At 40.9% G+C, this 23,968-nt stretch overlaps 1 protein-coding gene across 3 annotated transcripts in view; it reads left to right on the top strand.

The window, feature by feature from the left end:
* B3GLCT (beta 3-glucosyltransferase) overlaps positions 1 to 18,331 on the top strand; it is a 120,604-nt gene extending 102,273 nt beyond the window's left edge. For 2 of the 3 annotated variants that reach the window (XM_053900540.1, XM_053900537.1), the window contains 2 exons: positions 4,170 to 4,374; positions 16,187 to 18,331. In XM_053900540.1, coding sequence (XP_053756515.1) covers positions 4,170 to 4,374; positions 16,187 to 16,354 — 373 coding nt within the window. In that variant the 3' untranslated portion in view covers positions 16,355 to 18,331. The remainder of the gene's footprint in view (positions 1 to 4,169; positions 4,375 to 16,186) is intronic. The other variant, XM_053900533.1, reaches the window with a different exon arrangement.
* The last annotated feature ends 5,637 nt before the right edge of the window (positions 18,332 to 23,968 follow it).

Below are 23,968 nucleotides of genomic sequence, written 5' to 3'. Positions count from 1 at the left end.
TTTTTTACAAGGTACAGTGAATAAATGAGTAAACAAATGCATGAACACTGAGCCTTGATCTTTATATAACTAACGACTGGTATAATACTCTGTTTCTAATGGTACTTTTACAAAGATACAGAAGCATTCATCACAAGACTGTCTCGTATCAACCTTTGAAAAAAGCTGCAGACAGAATGTTAAATGATTTCTCAGTAGACTTTCTGATGATCGAGCTTAAGAACCAACATGATTTTTCTTAAATAGCAAGTCAGGATCAGTTAAGGGCTTGAAACACCAATGAATGGATCATAGTCGTCATTTAAAAACAGTGTAATATAAAATGGAATAGAATAAAATTGAAATATCTTAGTCTATCACACGTAGTAAGGGCAGGTATTGTCTTGTGAAATTTTGTTTTTCGTTTTGTGCACACACAACACATATAAATGGTTGTAGTATGAAAAGCGTTTCTTGTTTTCTCATTGGTTTATAGTCAGTAAGTCTGTGAAAACCCTTGCCTTCAACTGTCTCTGTTAAGCCCCACAAAGCAGAGCTGAATCAGGAGTGTGGACTCCAGTGATTGGTGTGGAGGTATTGTGTATTTGCAAAATGAGACCTTTGCACTCTTTGAATCCAAGTGTCTGGTTTTCACTTTGTTGCTTACTCCTTGAACATTCAGGTATCTGGAGACAGTTTATTCAATAAGCAACCATTTTCTTTTTTGAAATACTTACCTCTGTTTGGGTAGGAAGCTGTGATCAGGATGTCACCATTCTCTTTGGCAGCCATACTGGAAAGGGGCTGAGGGCCAGTGTTACCCAGAGATAGCCCTGACCCGTCCGTCTGCTAGAAGAGCAGGAGGGGTGGGCACGTTTCTGATGCACTTTATCTTCTGTATGTGCTCTTGATTTGCGTGCACGGCCTTCTGCAAGCCCTTGCCTCCCATTTCAGTTTTCCTTATGCTTAAAATTGGTATGCTCTATATGAAAAGAAATCACATCTTTTTAATATTTAAAAGTTGGAGGATAGAGCAGATATACCATGATATGTTTGGTAGTTTTCCATTTTGGGGGGCAACTTCTTTTTGAAATAACCCATCAGCATGCTAATAAACAAGTGTAATTAAGGACTCATGTGTACTTAGTTTATATGACTAATTAATGTAAGACTGTTCTGTGTGAGTAGGGAAACATAGAAAAAAAATACTAATACAGATTTTTCAGAGAGTAGGCCAGGAGAAAAGAGTGGGTTTCCCTTTTCTTTCTCGTTCTACTAGATGCTGGGAAAAGAAAAAAATAAAGTGTTTTGACTTAAATTGGGTTTAAGATACACACGATTATAGCTAGGATTGGGATACAAGTACAATTGGCTTTTAAACAATATGGGTTTGAATTGGGCATGTTCCCTTGTATGTGATTTTTTTTCCCGATAAATACAGTACAGTGCTATAAATGTATTTTCTCTTCCTTATGATTTTCTTTTTTTTCTTTTTATTTTTTTTAATGTTTTATTTATTTTTGAGACAGAGAGAGACAGAGCACGAGCAGGGGAGGGGCACAGAGAGAGAGGGAGACACAGAATCTGAAGCAGGCTCCAGGCTCTGAGCTGTCAGCACAGAGCCCGATGTGGGGCTCGAACTCACGAACCGTGAGATCATGACCTGAGCCGAAGTCTGAGGCTCAACCGACTGAGCCACCCAGGCACCCCATTATGATTTTCTTAATGACATTTTCTTTTCCATAGCTTACTTTGTTGTAAGAAAACAATGTATAACACATATACACTGTGTTTATTGTTCATGTTATCAGTAAGGGTTCTGGTCAATACTAGGCTATTAGTAGGTAACTTTTGGGGGGAGTTAAAAGTTATCATCAGAGTTTAACCTGGACATGGGACTGGCCCCCAAACACTGCATTGTCCAAAGCCAAGTGCAGTTTACTTAGGAAATTCCCTTTGACATAGCATCAGATAGATGTTTTAAGGAAGTGTTTGTTTATAGCTGATGCATGTTCCCTCACATAGACCCTTTTCCTGGGGTCAGGTAGGTGAGCGGGAGATTGACTTAGCATGTAGATGCTACCCCAGTCACTGGGGGGCACTGGACTCTGAGAGAAAGAGGACTTCTGGTGAGTTTTTATATGTACAGTTTTCCTTTTGGTACAGTTCACAAGAACTGTGTGTCTTCTTCTTTTTGTTTCTTAAGTTTATTTATTTTGAGAGAAAGAGAGCAGGGGAGGGGCAGAAAGGGAGGGAACTAGAGAGAATCCCAAGCAGGCTCTGCACTGTCAGCACAGAGCCCCATGTGGGGCTCCGACTCACAAACTTGTGAGATCGTGACCCGAGCTGAAATCAAGAGTCTGACGCTTACCTGACCGAGCCCCAGAACTGCGTTTCTTCTTCTTTTTAAATGTTTAATCATTTTTGAGAGGGAGAGACAGAGCATGAGCAGGGGAGAGGCAGAGAGAGAGAGAGAGAGACAGACACAGGTTCCAGGCTCTGAGCTGTCAGCACAGAGCCTGACGCGGGGCTCAAACTCACAAACCATGAGATCGTGACCTGAGCCCTAGTTGGACATTTAACCGACTGAGCCCCGCAGGCGCCCCCAGAACTGTTTCTTCTAGTTGTGTAGTCCGATTTCCTTGTATCGTCTTCATTGAAGAGCTGCTTTTTCCTCTTGTCTGGTCTTGTCTCATCGTGCCTTCTGGCCTCTTCGCCGGGGCAGAGAGAATGTCCTGTGTGCCATTGCATTGCCAGCACATGGTCACTGGTGTTAAGCTACATTGGACTGAGCCCAGCTGAGTTTCGCATCAGGGATTGTTTTCAAGGTCTTTGTCCTGTTTTCCTTCCTACTAGACTGGTCCACAGAGCTCCCTCCTCCCTGGGAAAAAGGTCTTTGTAAAGGCAGCTTCGTTCCCACTTGTTTGACACGTCCGATTTTGCTGAATGCTTAACTGTGTGCGACGCCCTGTGTTTGGGCTCTGGGAATATATGGATAAGTTTGAGACAGTTTTGCCTTCAAGGAAGTCATTGCCTCTTGGGAATGAATTTGTGAACCATATTAGCCCCTTCAGCCCTATCAGCTATTGGATTATTCATAATATGAGAAAATTCATTACTACTGTAGGACCAGGTGGTCCTATATTTGGGGACCAATCTATGTTTTAAAAAGAGGAGGATTTATTGCAGGAACTTGTTACAGATGTGCTGGAAAGGGCTGGAGGGAGAAAACAGAGGAGGTGGCCTTACCTAGAGCTTGGTAACTACAGAAAGCTGCTACTGCCCCAAAGGCTAAAGGAACAAAGCAAAGGCTGTCTTCTGGAGCCTGTTCTTGTGGGGTGCTGTGGCCGGCCCTGCTGTTGGGTCACAACACTACATCTGAGCCAGTCCCGGGCCTGGCCCCCCACTGTTGCTGTGGGACCACAATCACCGCTCTGCTGCCCTGGGCCTGCTCTGCTGGAGCCTGTAGCTGCCCACCAACACCTGCGTCTGTCACAGGGATGGCCGGAGCCAGAAGCAGATGCCCCCGGCTCCCCCACACCCCCTTAGGATTGTGTCCCTCATTGTCAGGTTGGAGCCGGGTCTTAGATGGCAAGGGAAACTGGAAAATGTTGTTTTACAGTTTCTAGCCTTACGCAACATCTGAGGAGGGCACAGAAAGGCAGGACTGGGCATGAGTTCCGCTGGAAAGCACCCAACGTACCGGGTCAAGTAGCATCCTGGCACTATTTGGGGCAAATCTCTCTCTCTCTCTCTCTGTTCCTTCTCTTTCTCAAAATCACCTTAAGGACGCTTCTGCAGACTTGGAATCACTTGGACAATGCATGGTTGTTCCAGGTAGATTTGATATTATTGTCAGTCAGCACCTGTACGAGTAAGGTGCTTGGGCCCATCTACTTGCTGGGAATGTTGGTGGATTTTGTTACTGATCTCACTCAGAGTGTTCCAACTAAAGAACTACTCTAATTTCCAATGGCATATTAAGAAAAAACCATTGTATAGTGTTTGTTTTCAAGAAATCTATGAAGACATACAGTTGCCTATTAGATAGGTAAACACCTCTTCAAAGTAAAATTTCCTTTTGTAGAAAGCACCAAACATTTCCCCCAGAACAACTATTAGATATAAAACACTGCTGAGGTCTGCGTCTTTTTAAGAGTGTGGCCTCTCAACTATATTTCTTTATTTAGATTAACGGTCTCCAGGAGCTGCTCTAACCCCTTTCTCTGTCTGCTCTGGCTTCCCACTAGAATGGTCTTCAGCAGAGAAGCAATCAGGAGACTTCTCGCCAGTAAGTGTCGCTGCTACAGCAATGATGCCCCCGATGATATGGTCCTGGGAATGTGCTTTAGTGGGTTGGGAATCCCTGTGACACACAGCCCTCTCTTCCATCAGGTGAGAACAACATTTTTATTTCTACCTCAGAGGGAGAGAGGGGGATTTTCTTCTCACTTAAGGATCCTACTTCATTCCCTTCCTATATTCTTTTGGAGACAGTCTTAAGAACTGTGGATGGGCTCCGGATCTCTCTGTCCAGAGGGCTGATGCTGTTCCATCTATGGCAGGAAAATGGAAAACAGAAAGCTCTGGAAAACAGAATGGTGTTTGACCAGTGTCCTTGAATATAGAACGAGGGAAAAGCTACTCTTTTTTCCCCCTCTGTTTTTGAGTTAAAACATTGGTGGCATTTAAAATTATTAAATGCTATCTAGAAATACGCACGGACGACCTAATATTTCTGCTGTGTGTATGCCACCAAGTGAATGTAAATCTGTCCTGTCCTCAGGTTTTACGCTGTCCACCAGCTGCTTTTTTATTGGGCTTTCTCCTTTCATTGCTCTTAAGCTGAGTGGCTAAACTCTGTTACACTTCAGCATAGTATCTCAATAAGCATATATACTGGGGGTATATATTTTTGTTGTCTGCGACGATGTTTGCCAAGGATAGTTGGTGCTATAGTGGCTTCACCATACTGCAATTTGGGTTGGGAGAAGGGAATCTGCATTATGTTTGGTAGTTTTTTTTGTTTTTTGTTTTTTGTTTTTTTCAGGAATCAGGTCAGCGAATGTTCTGATGGTGTAATAATACAAATGTTGTCATATTTAGTAACCAATAGCAAATGCTATCATACCAATATAGAAAATTGAACATGACAGAAATAGCACTATAGGAAATAACTTGAACAAGGCAAAGAAAATGTTTGCATTATCAAGAAAGGCAGAATCCATTTTGGCATCCTTGAGGACCGCAATGGAGAATAGAAATAGACGTTTCGTAATAAGAAATGTATGAGAAATCTCTTTCTTGGTACCAGTCAGTACTTCTCCAATCTTTTAAAACCTTGAGAGCCCTTACCCATTTTAAGCCTATGTATTGTGTTATGGGGTGACTTAGAGAAGCAAATTATTTTCTCTTGCTCTTTCTCTCACCCCGTGTCATAGTGTTTCACTTCTAGAAAAGGAAGGGTAATTAAAACTGTTGGTTTAAGGGGAATAATTTGTCACCGTTAATAGGACAGTCTTGGGTTTTTATAGCACCAAGGGAGGAATATGCTAGTAAAGAAAATGATAAAGAGAAAAGAAAGAAGGAAAATAATCCTTAAGCAAAAAATCCTTTGAAGATAATTAAAAATAAAAAAAAATTGTCATTTCCCAGACTTTAGGACTCTTGATTTCTCTAATCCACATAATAAATGGTAAATCTTTCCAAAAGTGTAAAATATGCTTAAAGCCTATCCTCCCCAACAGATACCACTATATCTTCTAATTCTTAAGCCTCTTTTAGAGAGTTTGCTATGATTTGGAAATTATTTCACGTTTATAATGCTTGAATACTGATCGAAACAGTGCATTGGTTCATACTGAGAAACACATAGGAGGCACAGAGATAAAAATCTAAGATTCCTGATGAGTTAGAGATAGAGTGGGCTTTAGGAAAATAGTCTCAGAGACAAAGTAGCCTGGGCCACTCTCCTTCTCTTTTTAGTCAGTTTATTGTGAAATCATAGGCTTAGAAGGGGGCTTCAAGGAATATGTAGTATATTCTTTTATTAAAAACAAAGGGTCTAGAGCATATGGTTTTTTGTTCTTCTAAAATTATATGCCACCAATGGGTATGGCAGCATGCAGTGGCCAGCCAGTGAAACCTCTGCGCAAAATTGTCAAAATACTCATTTCAGGACTCTGGAAATCAAACAAACAAAAGAGTGGGAAGCATTCATTCCTGAAAAATTGTGATGGCTTCAGTAAGACCAACGGAATATGAGGCCTTCTGAGGCCTTTCTGCCTGAAGACCCCTCAGCCTCCACCTCCCCATGCACCCCACCTTGGTTGGAGAGAGCAAGAACGGTTTGACCAGTATGGGCCTAGCTGGAAAAAAACAGCAGCTTTGCTGTCAGAGGGGGTGGACTTGGTTTTGGGGGGAGAGATATTAAAGGTTAGAGCAAAATCAACAGAAAAACAGCAGAAAAAATTAGTTATATTGGAAAGATCAGCTGATTTGGTAAACCTTTAGCTAGGTTGCCCAAGAGAAAAAGAAGACAGAGATTACCAAAAGGAATTAAAGAGGGGACATCATTACAAACCCTACCAAAATTGTGCCAACAAGTTAGACAATTTGAGTGAAAGGGGAGAAATTTCTAGAATCACACTCATTAGCCAAACTGGCTTAAAAAGAAACAGAGAAAGTATTTGAACCTACATACATTGATGGAATTAAAGGAGTGAGAATACTTTCTGATTCATTTTATGAGGCCAATATTAACCTAGTATGTCAAAGATGCATATTGTTATCCTTCGAGCAAGCACTTAGAAGATCACTCCAAAAATAAACAAGGGGATTAAAATGGTATATCACAAAAAGAAACGGCAAGCCAATATTACTCTGGAGCATAGATAGAAAAATCCTTAACAAAATATTAGCAGACTGAATCCAGCAATATATAAATGGGATTATATGCCATGGCCCAGTGGGATTTACCACAGGAATGAAAGCTTGGTTTACCATCCAAAATCAATTATTTTTACATACCATATGAATAGAATAATGAATAAAAGCCACATGATCCTCTGATTAGACACCGAAAAATATTTGACAAAATCTAACACCCCTTCATGATTAAATACATTGCAATCCAAGCCTATCTCAAAAAACAAGAAAAATCTCGAATACAAAATCTAACAGCACACCTAAAGGAAACAGAAGTAGAACAGCAAAGACATCCCAAACCCAGCAGAAGAAGAGAAATAATAAAGATCAGAGCAGAAGTAAAAAATATAGAATCTAAAAAAACTGTAGAGCAGATCAGTGAAACCAACAGTTGGTTTTTTTTGAAAAAATAAACAAAATTGATAAACCTCTAGCCAGGCTTCTCAAAAAGAAAAAGGAGATGACCCAAACAGATAAAATCATGAATGAAAATGGAATTATTACAACGAATCCCTCATAAATACAAGCAATTATTAGGGAATACGATGAAAAACTATATGTCAACAAACTGGGCAACCTGGAAGAAATGGACACATTCCTAAGCACCCACACATTTCCAAAACTCAAACAGGAAGAAATAGAAAATTTGAACAGACCCATACCCAGCGAAGAAATTGAATCGGTTATCAAAAATCTCCCAACAAATAAGAGTCCAGGACCAGATGGCTTCCCTGGGGAATTCTACCAGACATTTAAAGCAGAGATAATACCTATCCTTCTCAAGCTGTTCCAAAAAATAGAAAGGGAAGGAAAACTTCCAGACTCATCCTATGAAGCCAGCATTACTTTGATTCCCAAACCAGACAGAGACCCAGCAAAGAAAGAGAACTACAGGCCAATATCCCTGATGAATATGGATGCAAAAATTCTCAACAAGATACTAGCAAATCGAATTCAACAGCATGTAAAAAGAATTATTCACCATGATCAAGTGGGATTCATTCCTGGGATGCAGGGCTGGTTCAATATTCGTAAATCGATCAATGTGATACATCACACTAATAAAAGAAAAGATAAGGACCATATGATCCTGTCAATCGATGCAGAAAAAGCATTTGACAAAATTCAGCATCCTTTCTTAAGAAAAACCCTCGAGAAAGTCGGGATAGAAGGAATGTACTTAAACATCATAAAAGCCATTTATGAAAAGCCCACAGCTAATATCATCCTCAATGGGGAAAAACTGAAAGCTTTCCCCCTGAGGTCAGGAATACTACAGGGGTGTCCACTCTCACCACTGTTGTTTACCATAGTGTTGGAAGTGCCAGCATCAGCAATCAGACAACACAAGGCAATCAAAGGTATCCAAATTGGCAAAGATGAAGTCAAGCTTTCACTTTTTGCAGATGACCTGATATGATACATGGAAAACCCGATAGACTCCACCAAAAGTCTGCTAGAACTGATACATGAATTCAGCAAAGTCACAGGATACAAAATTAACGTACAGAAATCAGGTGCATTCTTATACACTAAGAATGAAGCAACAGAAAGAAAGACAAAGAAACTGATCCCATTCACAATTGCACCAAGAATCATGAAATACTTAGGAATAAACCTAACCAAAGATGTACAAGATCTGTATGCTGAGAACTATAGGAAGCTTATGAAGGAAACTGAAGAAGATACAAAGAAATGGAAAAACATTCCATGCTCATGGATTGGAAGAATAAATATTGTTAAAATGTCAATAATACCCAAAGCAATCTACACATTCAATGCAATCCCAATCAAAATTGCAGCAACATTCTTCTCGAAGCTAGAACAAGCAATCCTAAAATTTGTATGGAACCACAAAAGACCCCAAATAGCCAAAGTAATATTGAAGAAGAAGACCAAAGCAGGAGGCATCACAATCCCAGACTGTAGCCTCTACTACAAAGCTGTAATCATCAAGACAGAACGGTATTGGCACAAAAAACAGACACATAGACCAATGGAATAGAATAGAGACTCCAGAACTGGACCCACAAAAGTATGGCCAACTAATCTTTGACAAAGCAGGAAAGAATATCCAATGGAAAAAAGACAGTCTTTGTAATAAATGGTGCTGGGAGAACTGGACAGCAACAGGCAGAAGAATAAAACTAGACCACTTTCTTACACCATTCACAAAAATAAACTCAAAATGGATGAAGGACCTGAATGTGAGACAGGAAACCATCAAAACTCTAGAGGAGAAAGCAGGCAAAAACCTCTCTGACCTCAGCTGCAGCAATTTCTTACTTGACACATCTCCAAAGGCAAGGGAATTAAAAGCAAAAACGAACTATTGGGACCTCATGAAGATAAAAAGCCTCCCCACTGCAAAGGAAACAATCAACAAAACTAAAAGGCAACCAACGGAATGGGAAAAGATATTTGCAGATGAGATATCGGACAAAGGGCTAGTATCCAAAATCTATAAAGACCTCACCAAAATCCACACCCAAAAAAACAAATAATTCAGTGAAGAAATGGGCAGAAGACGTGAATAGACACTTTTCCAAAGAAGACATCCAGATGGCCAACAGGCACATGAAAAGATGCTCAATGTCACTCCTCATCAGGGAAATACAAATCAAAACCACACAGATATCACCTCATGCCAGTCAGAGTGGCCAAAATGAACAAATCAGGAGACTATAGATGCTGGAGAGGATGTGGAGAAACGGGAACCCTCTTGCACTGTTGGTGGGAATGCAAATTGGTGCAGCCACTCTGGAAAACAGTGTGGAGGTTCCTCAAAAAATTAAAAATAGATCTACCCTATGACCCAATAATAACACTGCTAGGAATTGACCCAAGGGATACAGGAGTGCTGATGCTTAGGGGCACTTGTACCCCAATGTTTATAGCAGCACTCTCAACAATAGCCAAATTATGGAAAGAGCCTAAATGTCCATCAACTGACGAATGGATAAAGAAATTGTGGTTTATATACACAATAGAATACTTCTTGGCAATGAGAAGAATGAAATCTGGCCATTTGCAGTAACGTGGATGGAACTGGAGAGTGTGATGCTAAGTGAAATAAGTCATACAGAGAAAGACAGATACCGTATGTTTTCACTTTTATGTGGATCCTGAGAAACTTACCAGAAGACCATGGCGGAGGGGAAAGGGAAAAAAAAAAGAGAGGGAGGGAGGAAAACCAGAAGAGACTCTTAAAAACTGAGAATAGACTGAGGGTTGATGGGGGGTGGGAGGGAGGGGAAAGTGGGTGTAGGGCATTGAGGAGGGCACCTGTTGGGATGAGCACTGGGTGTTGTATGAAAACCAATTTGATAATGAATTTCATATTAAAAAAATAGAAAAGTGAAAAACAAATAGAAGAGAAAGCCTTCTCAACAAACTAGAAGAGAAAGCCTCAATCTGATAAAGTGAATCTATAACGTACCAAAACTGGGAACAAGGCAGGGATGTCTGTCTCACCGCTTTTATTCAGCACTATACTCAGAGGTTCTAACCAGTGCAATAAGGTGCAAAATATACATGTAAGGATACAGATTGGAAGGGAGGAAGTAAAACTGTCTGTATCCATAGACCATATGATCTTGTATGTGGAAAAGCCTCCCTATCCACCTGTCCACCAAAGGTGGCGGTGGAGGGCGGAGGCGGGGCCAAACTTCTAGAACCAATAGATGAGTTTAGCAACGTTGCAGGCTACGAGGCCAATGTACAAAAGCATTTGTACCGTTTTGGCAACAAAAAATCCAAAAATGAAGAAAACAATGTCATTCACAATAACATCCAAATGAATAAAAATACTCAGGCATAAACCTTCGAGGAAGTTACATTGTATACTGTACAACAAAATTCTGAGAAAAATTAAGATCTAGTTAAGCGAAGAGACAGAGACCATATTTATGGATTGGAAGACTCAATACCTAGTATGATGGCAATTTACTCTGCTGATGTTTTAATACTTAAATTTTATTATTTCATCTTACTTAAAATTAACTTATTCTGAATGCCTAAATGAAGTGTTCTGGATCAGAGAGAGATTTTTAAATTAAACAAGTCACAGTAAATAAGAGCCTATCTTGTGCCCACCCCCACCCCATCTCCACTGCCTCTTTGACCTAGTTTCACCTCCAGGGCACTGCGCGAAGGGCCAGCTCAGTTGTCCCACATGAGTGGCCCGATACCCCACGGGCAAGTTACAAAGAAAAAATTGTTTTCTCTGCTTCTAAAGAGGAACCCTTCCTTTACGTCAGCATTTTGGTGTGCAAATACCTCATTTGTCCTTGAAATGTAAATGTATCCCAGAGTGAAAGCGTACAGGTTTTCCTGGCACTTCGGGGCTTACCCTCTAGACCTAGTTCAGGGATATAACCGTTGGTCTTCTCAAGAGATAAGGGAAGTTTTGGGGAGCCTGGGTGGCTCAGTCGGTTGAGCGTCCGACTTCGGCTCAGGTCATGATCTCACAGTTCGCGGGTTTGAGCCCCACGTCGGGCTCTGTGCTGACAGCTCAGAGCCTGGAGCCCGTTTCGGATTCTGTGTCTCCTATCTCTCTGCCCCTCCCCTGTTCATGCTCTGTCTCTGTCTCAAAAATAAAAAATAAACAGTAAAAAAAAATTAAAAAAAAATATAAGGGAAGTTTTACTTTCCTTTGGGATCAGAGCAGTTGACTAGACAAATGGACTGTGAGATGTTTCTTGGGGCTTTTTTGCAGGAGCACAGAAATTCAGGGAGATTTTATTGCCCCACATTCCCCAAATTCATCTATAAATTCAGTGTGATCCATATCAAAATCATAGCAGTCTTCTTTTGTAAAAAATTGACAAGCTGATCCTAAAATGTATATGGAAATACAGAACAATTCTTAAGGAGATCAAAATTGGAGAATTTACCCTTCAACGATTTCATAACTCACTATAAAGCTATGACACAAGGTACAAGTTGTATAAATATTTTATATATAATTATATATAATATATATATAAATATCAATGAATATATATATAAATATCAATGAAAAAAATAGATATATATATATAAAATATATCAAAGAACAGGATAGAGATTCTAGAAATAAACCCTCTCATTTATGGTAAACTAATTTTTCACAAAGATGCCAAGGCACTTCAGTGGGGACGTGGAACCAGTCGTGCTGGACCAATTATATATTTCCACCCACGAAAAGTGAACTTGGAACTTTCCCTCATACCTCACGCAAAAATTAACTCAAATGTATCACAGTACAAAATATAAGAGCTAAAACTGTAAACTGCTGGAAAAAAACGTAGGGGTAATTCTTTGTGACCCTAATTTAGGCAAGGATATATGGCATCGAAAGCATGCTCCACAGAAGGAAAAATTCATAAATTGGACTTTATGAAAACTTAAAAAAAAACAACCTTTGCTCTTTAAAAGATATCATGAAGAGAAAGAAAAAAAATCATAACTGAGAGAAACGTTTCTAAATTACGTATCTGGTAAAGGACTTGAATCCAGAATTATATAATCATCTTTTGCAAGTCAACAAGAAAATAAACTGCTGAGTTTAAGATGGGCCAGTGGTTGAACAGACATTTCACTAACGAAGATACATGAATGGCTAATAAGCACGTGGAAAGATGCTCCACCTTGTTAGTCACGAGGGAAATGCAGACTAAAATCACATCGCCTAGAATGGCCCTAAGCCGAACGACAGACTCTTCCCGGTGTTGGTGGGGCTGTGGAAAAGCTGGACCTCTACTGGGAATATAAAATACACTCATTTTGGAAACGTCTTGATGGTCTTTAAGAAGTTAAACATATATGTGGTAGGCAATTTATGACATACAGTCTCACTGGTCCCCTCCTGCTGGCATTCATACGCCGTGTATTCCCCTCTCTGGCGTGTGGGCCCATTGCGTATGGAAAAGGTGATGGGGGGGTCTCTTCTGTAATTCGGTTACAAGGGATTGTGACCTCCAACTTTCTTGTGGACTCTCCCTACTTCCTTCTTGGCTTGCAAGTTTTGTTGCAGCAAGCTGCAGGGGGCTGGGCGTGGCAGTGAAGCCCTCAGTTCACTAGTGGATCTTCTCCTAGTCGAGGCTTCCAATGAGATCGTAGAGCCTGGGCTGGCATCCTGATTACAATCTTGTGACAGCCCATGAAGCAGAGGTCCCAGCTAAGCTGTGCCCAGACTCCTGACCCGTGAAAGCTGTGTGATAATCACTGCGTGTTGTTTGTGTGGTTGTGTGGTATATACACTCAGTGTACTATTGCTCACAATAAAAGTAATGAACTATGATACATGCAGCAGTGCTAAGTGAAGGAAGCCAGGCCCAACACATTCGTGGTATATGATTCCACTGATAAGAAATTTCTAGAAAAGGCAGTACTATAAAGAAAAAGCAAATCAGTGGTTTCTTGCGGCTGCCAGTAGGGGTGAGGATTGACTTAAAATGAATGCCAGGGAATTTGGGAGAATGACTGTAGCCTTCTAAAACTGGATTTGTGGTTGCCTAAATATGGACGTTAACTAAAAATTTTCAAGCTACTGTTACTGTGCATGAATTGTAGGATATGTAAATCATAGGTCAATATAGCCATAAAAATGTGTTTGAAGAAATACAGTTTTAATCTCCATTTATTGCTGTTCAGTGTGCTCTAATATTTACAGATTAAATTTTGATTTCACCCAAAGTTTGTCCTTCTCATGCAGTTTAAGCCATCTCTCTCCCTGTGCACAGCTTCCCGTCATGTTCCATGTCTGTTCTTAAGGCCTCCTCCCACACTCCTGACCCTGGCTGTTTGGTACTTCCTTTTGGCATTTTGAGCAACGAGATGTGATTCTCAGAGTCCATCTAGACTTCTTGGTGTTGCAGATGCCTCTTTTCACTTTTCTAGTTTTGTTTTGTTGTTTTTCATAACTGCATTTTCCAGAAATGATTAGCCCATTCTAATAACTTTGTAAGCCAGCCCTTCACTCGTCTCCATGGCCCCTAAGATACAAATGCAATCACTTCTGGAATCTGCATGAATACAGGGAAAGATATTATGGATTAATTTTTTTTTCCTATGAGATGCATTTGTGTCTCTAACAGTTCATTTTTAAATGTGAAAAACGAGCCAAGAGTTGTTTCCACTGTTTTTCTTTCTTTCTTCTGGGACCATCAACAACTGTGGAGTTATCTGAGAATTGAACTGAGAGTATGTTTTTCCTGAGTTTTCTTCCACGCCAGTAAACTCTCAGAAGGCCTTGCAAGTAAACATCATATATGAATCCCCTCAGCTAATATTCAAAACTTTCTCACCTCTGTTAGACTTTATTCCAGTATGTATATTTGGTCTTTGTTTTCCCTCTTCCTTTAAAATTTCCTTCTTAGATTTTTAAAACCATGAGCACTTAGAATTTTTAAAGCACAATAAATGGCTGGTATGGAAGTTCTCCCCGTACATTATTTTGTTTTTTTTTAACGTTTATTTATTTTTGAGACAGAGAGAGACAGAGCATGAACGGGGGAGGGGCAGAGAGAGAGGGAGACACAGAATCGGAAGCAGGCTCCAGGCTCCGAGCCATCAGCCCAGAGCCCGACGCGGGGCTCGAACTCACGGACCGCGAGATCGTGACCTGAGCTGAAGTCGGACGCTCAACCGACTGAGCCACCCAGGCGCCCCTCCCCCTTCACATTATTTCGAAGGCTTCTTTGCAGATACTATTGTTTGAACCCTCACGTGAGTGGAATATTTGTGCCATTCCTGGATAAAGCCTCCCAAGGAGGCCAGGGCAGTAAAGGCACTGTTGATGTGCCCAGCCTGTGGCACAATGGAATGAGGACCAGCCGCACTGCCCTGGGAGGATGCTGGACTAGGGTCTGAGCCGGGGACCTGCTCCCCCGTTCCGTTCCTGGCTTGTCATGTTACCCTAAGAAAGTTACAATCTCTGTGAGCTCTGTTTTCTCATCTATAAATTGGTGACAAATCCCTGATCATCTCACAAGGTTGTCTCAAGGGTTGAATGAATGAGATAAAATTTAATGAGGGTATTCTGTAAACCATTTAAGAGAGTTTATTTAAGTATTCATATCAGGCATTTTAAGCAGAATATAATAAAATTTTAGCCTAGAGAAGACTTGTTTTTAAAATGTATCTTAGGGGCACCTCTGGGTGGCTTAGTTGGTTGAGTATCTGACTTTGGCTCAGGTCGTGATCTCACAGTCCGTGAGTTGGAGCCCAGCATGAGACTCTCTGCTCTCAGTGCAGAGCCTGCTTCAGATCCTCTGCCCGCGCCCCCACCCCCCCCACCCCCGCAGCCTCTACCCCACCCCTCTTGCTGTGCTCTCTCAAAAATAAAAAAATGAAACATTTTAAAAGTGTATCCTATCTGGGTTTAATAAAGCCAAGACTGTTTCAGTATTGATAACCCAGTGAGTGAGTGTATAACACAGATGGGCGATATAAATCTGTAAACAAGCCTTGAGAGCAGGTGCATACTTTGTTTAGAGAAAATGAAATAGTATCTGGTTTCAGTTTCCTTCCGTAGCTGCTAGGTTACTTCAATCTCAGTCATTCTAGGCTATGTCTGATTCTGCTTAAACATCATTTTGTTAAGTTCTAGAGGATACTGAAATGATGACAATGCAAAAAGTTTTTTTGGCTCTCTTGCAAACTGTTTCCAGTTATTCAATGTGTCTCTTCACATTTCTGCAGTCAGACGAGACATCTAGATAGGAAGAGAGCATTGAGATACTTTATCCTTCTCCCTGATTCCCTGATGAGCTCCACATTTTCCTACTCTGAGAGACTTACGCCTAATTACACATCAGGTCAGTGGACAGGCCAGGGGAACCCTGAGAACTCTTCACCCTGCCCTACCACACACACACACACACACACACACACACCACATATAGCCAGAATTTCTTTCGAGAGGCCTGGGAAATAGCAGTTTTTCTGCTTTTGTTTTGTTTTGTTTTTTTTTTTTTGCACGTTATAATAGTGACTTAAATGACTTACCAAGGAAAGATTTTTATATTTATCATGGTTGAGGGATCTCCTAGAGGTCTGTGGAACACAGAAGCAAAAAGTGGTGCATTTGGAATATTTAAGTAATCGGAGATACAAAAGCAGGGAGCCTGGAGTCAGAGGGAGGGTGGTGGAAAAGATTTTCTTGCTTGCTTTTAGATTCTCATAGCCAATATCAAATATTGAAGAAAAGCAGTCACTTCATGAATTCAAATGCTATTCTGACGCAAAATTGTTTTCGGTGCTAAGAGAGCATAAACCTCTGTTCCTCTTCTCGCAGGCCCGGCCCGTGGATTATCCTAGGGACTACCTTTCTCACCAAATTCCCATATCTTTTCATAAACACTGGAACATCGATCCGGTAAAGGTATATTTCACGTGGTTGGCACCCAGTGAGGAAGACAAAGCCAGGCAGGAGACACAGAAAGGCTTTAAGGAAGAGTTATAAAGCGTGCTGGCCTATGAGCACAGTTTGGTTACGAGACCGGAGTGGAGGCTGGCATCGTCCTGCGAGCTGTGACCACATTGCTTCCATGTGCCACATGGCATTGGGAGACTCTGACTTTAGGTGGAAATTATGTATATGGTATTTTTTGAAGGGGGGGGGAGGAAACAGAGTCGTAGGGGAAACAGATTTTTTTTTTTTTTTCTGGGAAAAATCACTTGCTTTTTGCATTATGCGGTTATTGTAATATACAGTGATTACTGTGTATTTTTCAAGCTGTGATACAGCAGCTTTATTACTGTCACAGAAAAATAAATGGTACCAGAAGTCTCCTTCCTGTTTTCTCTCTTCATTATAAAGTGTCAGATGGGCATGAGACTGGCAAGACATGACTGTGTGTATATATATATATATATATATATATATACACACACACCCACTCTACAGTGTGTGTGTGTGTGTGTGTATATATATATATATATATATATATATATAAGAGGCAACATCCGTTGACATGGGTATTACCATGATGTGAACTTTTTAACCATATTATTAATGATGAAAATTATTTTCTGGTTATTCAGTAGGAATAATGCTGTATTAAATATTCATCAAACATCATAAAAGTCGAGATACGAAGTCCCCCGTAGTCTATAATCAGGGTTGTTATGTTTTATCTGTTTTTCTGTTGGTGCCTCATAAAAAGAATAAGAAGTCTTCTGCTAGAGCTTTCTATCTCTTTCTTTAGAGGTTCATCTCTGTTCTATTTCTCCCCGAAGCCCTATCTTTATGACCTACTTGTAACACAAAAGTGTGCTGGATTCCGCCAGAGAATAGTGTTCTCAATATTTAAAAACAACGTTGTCGGGCTTTATTCAAGTCTGTGAGCTCTGTAGAAGTCTCAGGAAGTGAATTAAATTAATTTGTACCTGATGTTTTACTCTTATTTTTCTTTGAATGTTACTTAACGACTCTCTCCTGGCTCATAATAGACCCCCCCCCCCCCAGTGTACCGTGGAACCCTAGTGGAAAGGCACCATGGTGATTTAGTAATTTCCCTGGGTTCTTACAAAATGAGATTTGAATATAGTATTTTGAAACAGCTCTAGTTTTCAAATCATATCTTTAGTATCTAGTAATTTAACACATTCATTATTAATTTGTAAAAAGTACTCTGTATGTTAACATTTTAATTATGTAATTCAGTTTTTCTGAGGGCATTTGCATAAAATTTGATTTTGATATGTCTTAAACTAATTTCGGTCTAGTAAAATACTTTCCTCTTTTTTAAAAAAAAAAAAAATTGCTATTCATTAACTTTGCTTGTAAGGCTTTTTATGGCCAAGCACAGGGTTTTAAAGCCATACCACTAAAAGTACCCATGTGTGTTTTTTAACAATACATTTTCTTGTAGCTTAGCTTGGACTCATTTCCAAAATGATGCAATAGTATTTTTTACTGGTTTCCAAATTAGCAAAAACCAGAACTGGTGTGTTTTCGGTGGTGACCGAATGCATTAGATTCATTTTTGTGAAAGTGGATGTGGTGGCCTGTCCAAGGACTGGATTGGGGACGAGCAGATGTTTGAGAAGCACCCCAAGGGTCTATAGATCCTGTCAGACTGGTGGTGACATCAGCATCGTTGTCAGAGCTGGGATGGCTGTCCTTGCTATCGTCACAGTCACCTTCCTGTTATCTGTGATCAGTACCCCCCCGGGGAGCCTGGCTGCCTGACCCAGTGGAAAAGAGGCTTTGGTTCTTCCTGCTCTGGCCTCCCAATTGTCATACTCCCAATATGGCAGATTCATTTGACAGGATTGAACAGGCATCTATCTGTACACGAAGATCCACGTCAAGCTTTCAGTGCCTTCTACTGATGCCAGAGTACCTCCTCTGGTACTTGTTGGTGTTTCATTGATTGTGTTTACTTTTTGGAACTATGTCAGCCTAACCACAAATAAAAGATGTTTGCCTCAGTTACTCATTTCTCCAGTGTATCCATTAGTCCGACCTAAAGTGGGAGGGGTAAGGGGAGAAAGAATTAATGAAGCCCGGGGAAAAAGTTGGTGGCTCAGAAAACACAGTTCTCAGGGAGCAAAGTTAATAAAAAGCTATCCTTGTAAGAGAAAGCCATCAGATATTGAAGATCTATTTATACAAAGTCTATGAAACCATTTTCTATCTTCTATAACAAATGGAGATGTTATTTTGGGACGGATTCCCATACAGTTCCTACCTTAAGAAACACATTTTGAATCTGAACTTCCCAGGACAGATACTGTCCTATTCACATTTCTTCTGCCTTTTTCATAGGAATTCACTTCCAGATAGTTCTTTTCATCCTAGGGATGCCAACATCAAGGGATGACTGGAATGCTATTGTTGCTTTTAAGTCACTTCTGATAGAACTAAAGCAAGTTGTCTCTGTAGAATTTTTATATCTTACAGCTAAATCAGAAATTCAGGTGCAAACACACCCTTTATGGAATGTTTGGGAACATAGAACCATAGCACAAAGTGATAACATGCACACGTATATACGTGTCAGTACTCTCTCAGTTTCCTGGTTACCGGATACCTTTAGTGTGTCCACATCCATATCCACTAATTGTGTACTTTTCCTCAGAAACTGGTAAAACAAGAACACTAGAAGAATCTTTAGAATGTTTCTGTTGTCTTTCGTTCATCAGCTGTAATTTCTATGGACAAAAATGATTCATTCAGCAGCTGTTTATTAAACACCTACTACGTGCCAGATGTTCCAGGATGCCCCTTATCTGTCCTACTCATCACTCTGTCCCCGGGATCTTTGAATGCCTGGCACATTGTTTTATGTTCCCAAGCATTATATAAACTTGTCACCTGTAAAATGTGTCTTCCTCCTATCTGTGGAAAGTGAAGGCTTTGTATCTCATGCTGTCTCACAGCACACGCTTTCCCCTAAAAGGCACTTTCCTAGTGGGAGTAGAGGTGGGTGCAAGGAGAATCAACCTAAAGCAGTAAACAAATGAAGAAACGAGATGATTTCTAATAATGACAAATGTTTAAAGGCACTAAGAACAGGATACTGTGATAGATCGAGGGGCTACTTTGGATGGGAGTGATCAGAGAGGGCCTGATGAGAAGGTGATGTTTGAGCAAAGGTACAAATGACTAGGAGAGGTCAGGAATGCAAGGGGTATTCATAGGGTATTCTAGGCAGAGGGAACAGAAAGTGTGAAGGCTCTAAGGTGGGAGCAAGTTTGTCATGTCTAAAAAAAGAAAGCAAGCCTGCGTGACTGTCGCTTGGCTGTCATTGTTATTAGACATCCAGATGACGTCCGATAAATAGGTGATGTTAGCGAGTCTGGAACTCAACCGAGGAGTCAGGACTGGAGATTCCGGTGCTCATCAGCATGTGAAAAGTTTTGAAAAACACAAGACTACACAGAATCATCTAGGGAGAGAATGCAGGAAGAGAAGAGAGCAGGGTCAGCCTGAGCAGGACAGTCAATAAGGTGGGAGGGACGCCAATGACGTGTAATGGAGGCCAAGTAAAGAGCATTTCAAGAAGCAGGTGTCACATCCAAGAGGTCCATTAGGAGAGGATGGAGACGTCTGTGGGATTCAACAGCATAGACGTGACCTTGGTAAGACCACTCCTAGTGAATGCTGCAGCGTGGGGGAAGATACAGAGATTGCAGAGAGCAATTATGAACAATTTTTTTTTTTTGGCCTACAGTTAATTCTTTTTATGAGTTAAAGACAAGGGGAAGTAGCTTAAGGTTGGGGGGACGTGGAGACTAGGGAGTTTGCATTTTAAGAGAAGAAGATTCCAGGGAATGTCCACGTGTGATGAGAACGGTCACATGGACAGTGAGATTAGTAAGATGACTGCATTGGCAGTTCTGGGGAAGCAGGATGGAATCCGGAGCTCCGTGGGAGGGTCTAATTTGATAGGAGGATCTGCTGTCACACGGGAGCGAAGGGTAGGCACAGGGAAAGAGTTTTCGATTTGCTGACATGAAAACGTGAGTGCTTGAATCTGATCACTTCCGTTCGGTGGGAGGCAGTAACCTGCTGAGAGTGTTTGACTTTTTTTGCGTATGTTTGTTCTCTGGGAGAACAGCAGTGTGAACGCCAGCAACCTGCCAACCACCTACGTAGAGCTTAGTCTGCTTGGCGCTCTTCTAAGTGTTTCACACATCGACCTATTTCATCCTTACAACATCTCTTTGAAGTGAGTGCTGCTGTTTTCCCCAGCTTACACTTGGGGTGACTGAGGCACAGAGAGATTGACCCTCTCAAAGTCACACGGCTAGTAAGTGGCGCAGCTGGGCGTTGAGCCCAGACATTTTGGTTCCAGAGTCTAGTCATTGAATACCTGAGCTCTTTCCCCTCTACCAAGAAGAGCATGGAAGACCAGCACAGATAAAGATGACCAAGAACCCAAGAGTTAGTCATAAGTATCCCCTATGCCAGAGAGATTAAAGGCAAATATGCTTAGGTATCAGATGGATTATAGAAGCAATCTACGTTGGGAGGTTAAAAGATGAAGAAGCCGGCTACATGAGAATGAATTTCAAGTTCTTGTACCAGCACTTTGGACAGCAATCCGTCTGGTAAGAGCGAGGTACTCGTGCACCATGACTCAGTAGTTCTACTCTGAGGCATATACCCTAGTAAACCTCTTACACCTGTGTACCAAGAAGCATGTACAACAATGTTCATAGCAGCACACACAGTTCAGGAGAGCCTGGAGCTGGAAGCAGTCTACATACCTGTCGCTTAAAGAATTAACAAGTGCTAGTATATCTTTATAATATCACATTATGCAGCAGTCAGTATGAATGGACTACAGCTGCACGAAGCATCTTGATGTTAAGCAAATAAAAAAAGTCATAGAACAAAACTTCTAGGAGGATTTTCTTTGTACAATTTAAAACCATGCAAAATAAAAAGCAAACACAGAGCTACACCCACATCTAAAAAAAAAAGAAGAGAATGACCGACACTGAATTCAACAGAGTAATTACCTCCGGGGGAAAGTAAGGGGGTGATGCTCTCAGATGCACGGGGGACTCAAAGGTAATGTCAATTTCTGTTTCTTAAACTGGTTGGTGGGTACATGGGTGTTTCTTTCATAAGTAGTCTTTATGCCTGATACATCATAATAAAATACATATATTATAAATACTCCCCATCTGACATTTCATTTTGATGTAATTAATGCTAAACTTAATTAAAAAACCCAAAAACGTCTTGTTGAGCACCTAATGTGTATTACTTTCCTATGGCTGCTGCAACAATTTATCAGAAACGGGGTGCCTTAACAAAAGAAAACTGTATTACCCTGCCTGTGGAATTTTGGGAGTCTAGCAGCCTTCTTTCATTGTGTCCTGCTTGTGTCCCTTGGGGTCAAACAGGCATCATTTCTGCTTGTGTAATCTAAAAATTCTGAGTCTCCGCTGTATATCAAGGGGACTCATGCCGTTGGACAAGATGCTCCTCCATAGATCCTTCCTGATGATCTCATCTCTACCCCTGGTTTCTGCTCCAGGGTTGAGGGGATCCACGAATCATACACTTCATATCTTCAAGGGACCCTTTGTGCGAGAGAATACTCTGACCTTTCCATCCTTCCATGGCACTAGCCAAAGACTATTCTGGCTACACCCTTGGTTTTCTCTTCATGGCTTTCTTTCCTCAGAGTCAATCTCCTAATTTGGGCATCCTTTACAGTTTGGATTGGATAAAAATCTCCCAAATGCATCAAGTCCAGTTTCGGTTTTGCTTAGCAGTTTTCCTCTCAATTTCTCTTTCCTCTCAAATGTTATTACAAGTTACAAGAAGAAACCAGGTTGCATATTCAATACTTTGCTTGGAAATTTCAGCCCAATATCCAAGTTCATTGCTTACTAAGTTCTGCTTTCCATGTAACTAAACTACAGGACATAATTCAGCCAGACTTTCTGCCATTACAGATCAAGGATCTTCTTTCCTTCAGTTTCCAAAAATATTTTCTTCATTTCCTTCGGAGTCCTCACCAGCGGGGCCTTTAAAGCTCAAGTTTCTGCCAACGTTATGTTTACAATAACGTATGTATTCTCTAACATGACGTAGTCTTTCTCTCCCACGCTCCTTACTTTCTCCTGAGTCCTCACCAGCAGCACCTTTAACATCCATTTCTACCAACAGACTGTTTTAAGATAATGTAAGCTTTTTCTATGATGCGTGTCAAAATTCTTCCAGCTTCTATCCATTACCCAGTCCAAAGCCATTTCCACATTTTTGGCTATGTATTCCAGCAGCATCTCACTTCCCAGGACCAAAATGTGTACTTGTGGTTGCTGTAATAAATGACCACAAACTCGGTGGCATCAAACAACTGAAATTTATATACTCACGGTCCTGGAGTCCAGAAAGCTGAAATCAATATCGTTGGGTGAAAATCAAGGTGCTGGCAGGACAATGCTTCCTCCAGAGGGGAGCAATCCATTTTTTGCCTCTTCCAGGTTTTGCTGGCTGCTGTATTCCTTGGTTTGTGGCCACACCACTCCAGTTTCTGCCTCTTTGGTCACACTGACTTCTCTTCTGCCTGTAGGTCAAATATCCTTGTCTCTGCCTCCCTCTCATAAGGGTACATGTGATTGCATCGAGAGCCCACCTACATAATCCAGGATACTCTCCCCATGATTTGTCACATCTGCAAAATCCCATCCTTGCCATATCAGGTAACATTCACAGGTTCCCGGAATTAGGACATGGATATCTTTTGGAGGGAGAGCATCATCCAGGCTACTGCAGGGTGCTACCATTCACCGATACGCGATCTTCAGACATGAGCAAGCAAGTGGGGGAATTGGGGGAGTCTAAGGATGAGATGCCCACTCATTCATTCATTCTCTCATTACTCCTTTGAAAAATATTTTGAGCAACTATATTGTGCCAGCCATTGTTGCTAGATGCTAGAAGGCACGGGGCTCTCGATGGTGCCACTTAGATCATCCCACATCAGGAAACACGAACACACACACACACACACACACACACGGATTTTTCTTTTTCAAAAAGGCATTCTTTATACGGAGAAGAAATTAAGCTAGAGACCTGTATACGAGTCTACTGGACATTTTCAGACATTCCCCTGTATCTAGAATTTCTTTTTGTTATTTTACCTTCCTGTTTTATTCCTCTGAGTTTCCTCTGATTTCACAACTGGAACTGGGAGTTATTCTCCTTTATGGTTAGGTGAAATACCCTTCACTATGCAACCTTGGGTGATTCACTGGGTGCCTCTGGGCTTCAGCTTTGCAATGAAATGAAGGAGTTTGAACTTGAAAATGTTACGATTCTACTGTCTAAATATAGGGCCTGTATTACTAAACATTCCATTACTAAATATTCCCAGTAGGTCCTACTTCCACATTTATGCTCCATTATGAAAAGAACTTAATTTCAAGACTTCAAGGTTTTCTAATTAAAATGAATTATCTGCTCTATCAGTCTGGAAAATTTTGTCATACTGAATTTAATCAACTTGAAATATACTTGGCTTTCATTCATGGATTCAGAAACATAGGAAAACTCTGCAAAAAGACAGTTTTACGGTAATATATTTTTTTTCTGGATGTGAAA

The sequence above is a fragment of the Panthera pardus genome, unplaced genomic scaffold (assembly GCF_024362965.1).
Source record: "Panthera pardus isolate Hobbes unplaced genomic scaffold, ASM2436296v1 HiC_scaffold_1, whole genome shotgun sequence".
Classification (NCBI taxonomy): domain Eukaryota; kingdom Metazoa; phylum Chordata; class Mammalia; order Carnivora; family Felidae; genus Panthera; species Panthera pardus.
This window is presented reverse-complemented; position numbering and strand designations above follow the sequence as displayed.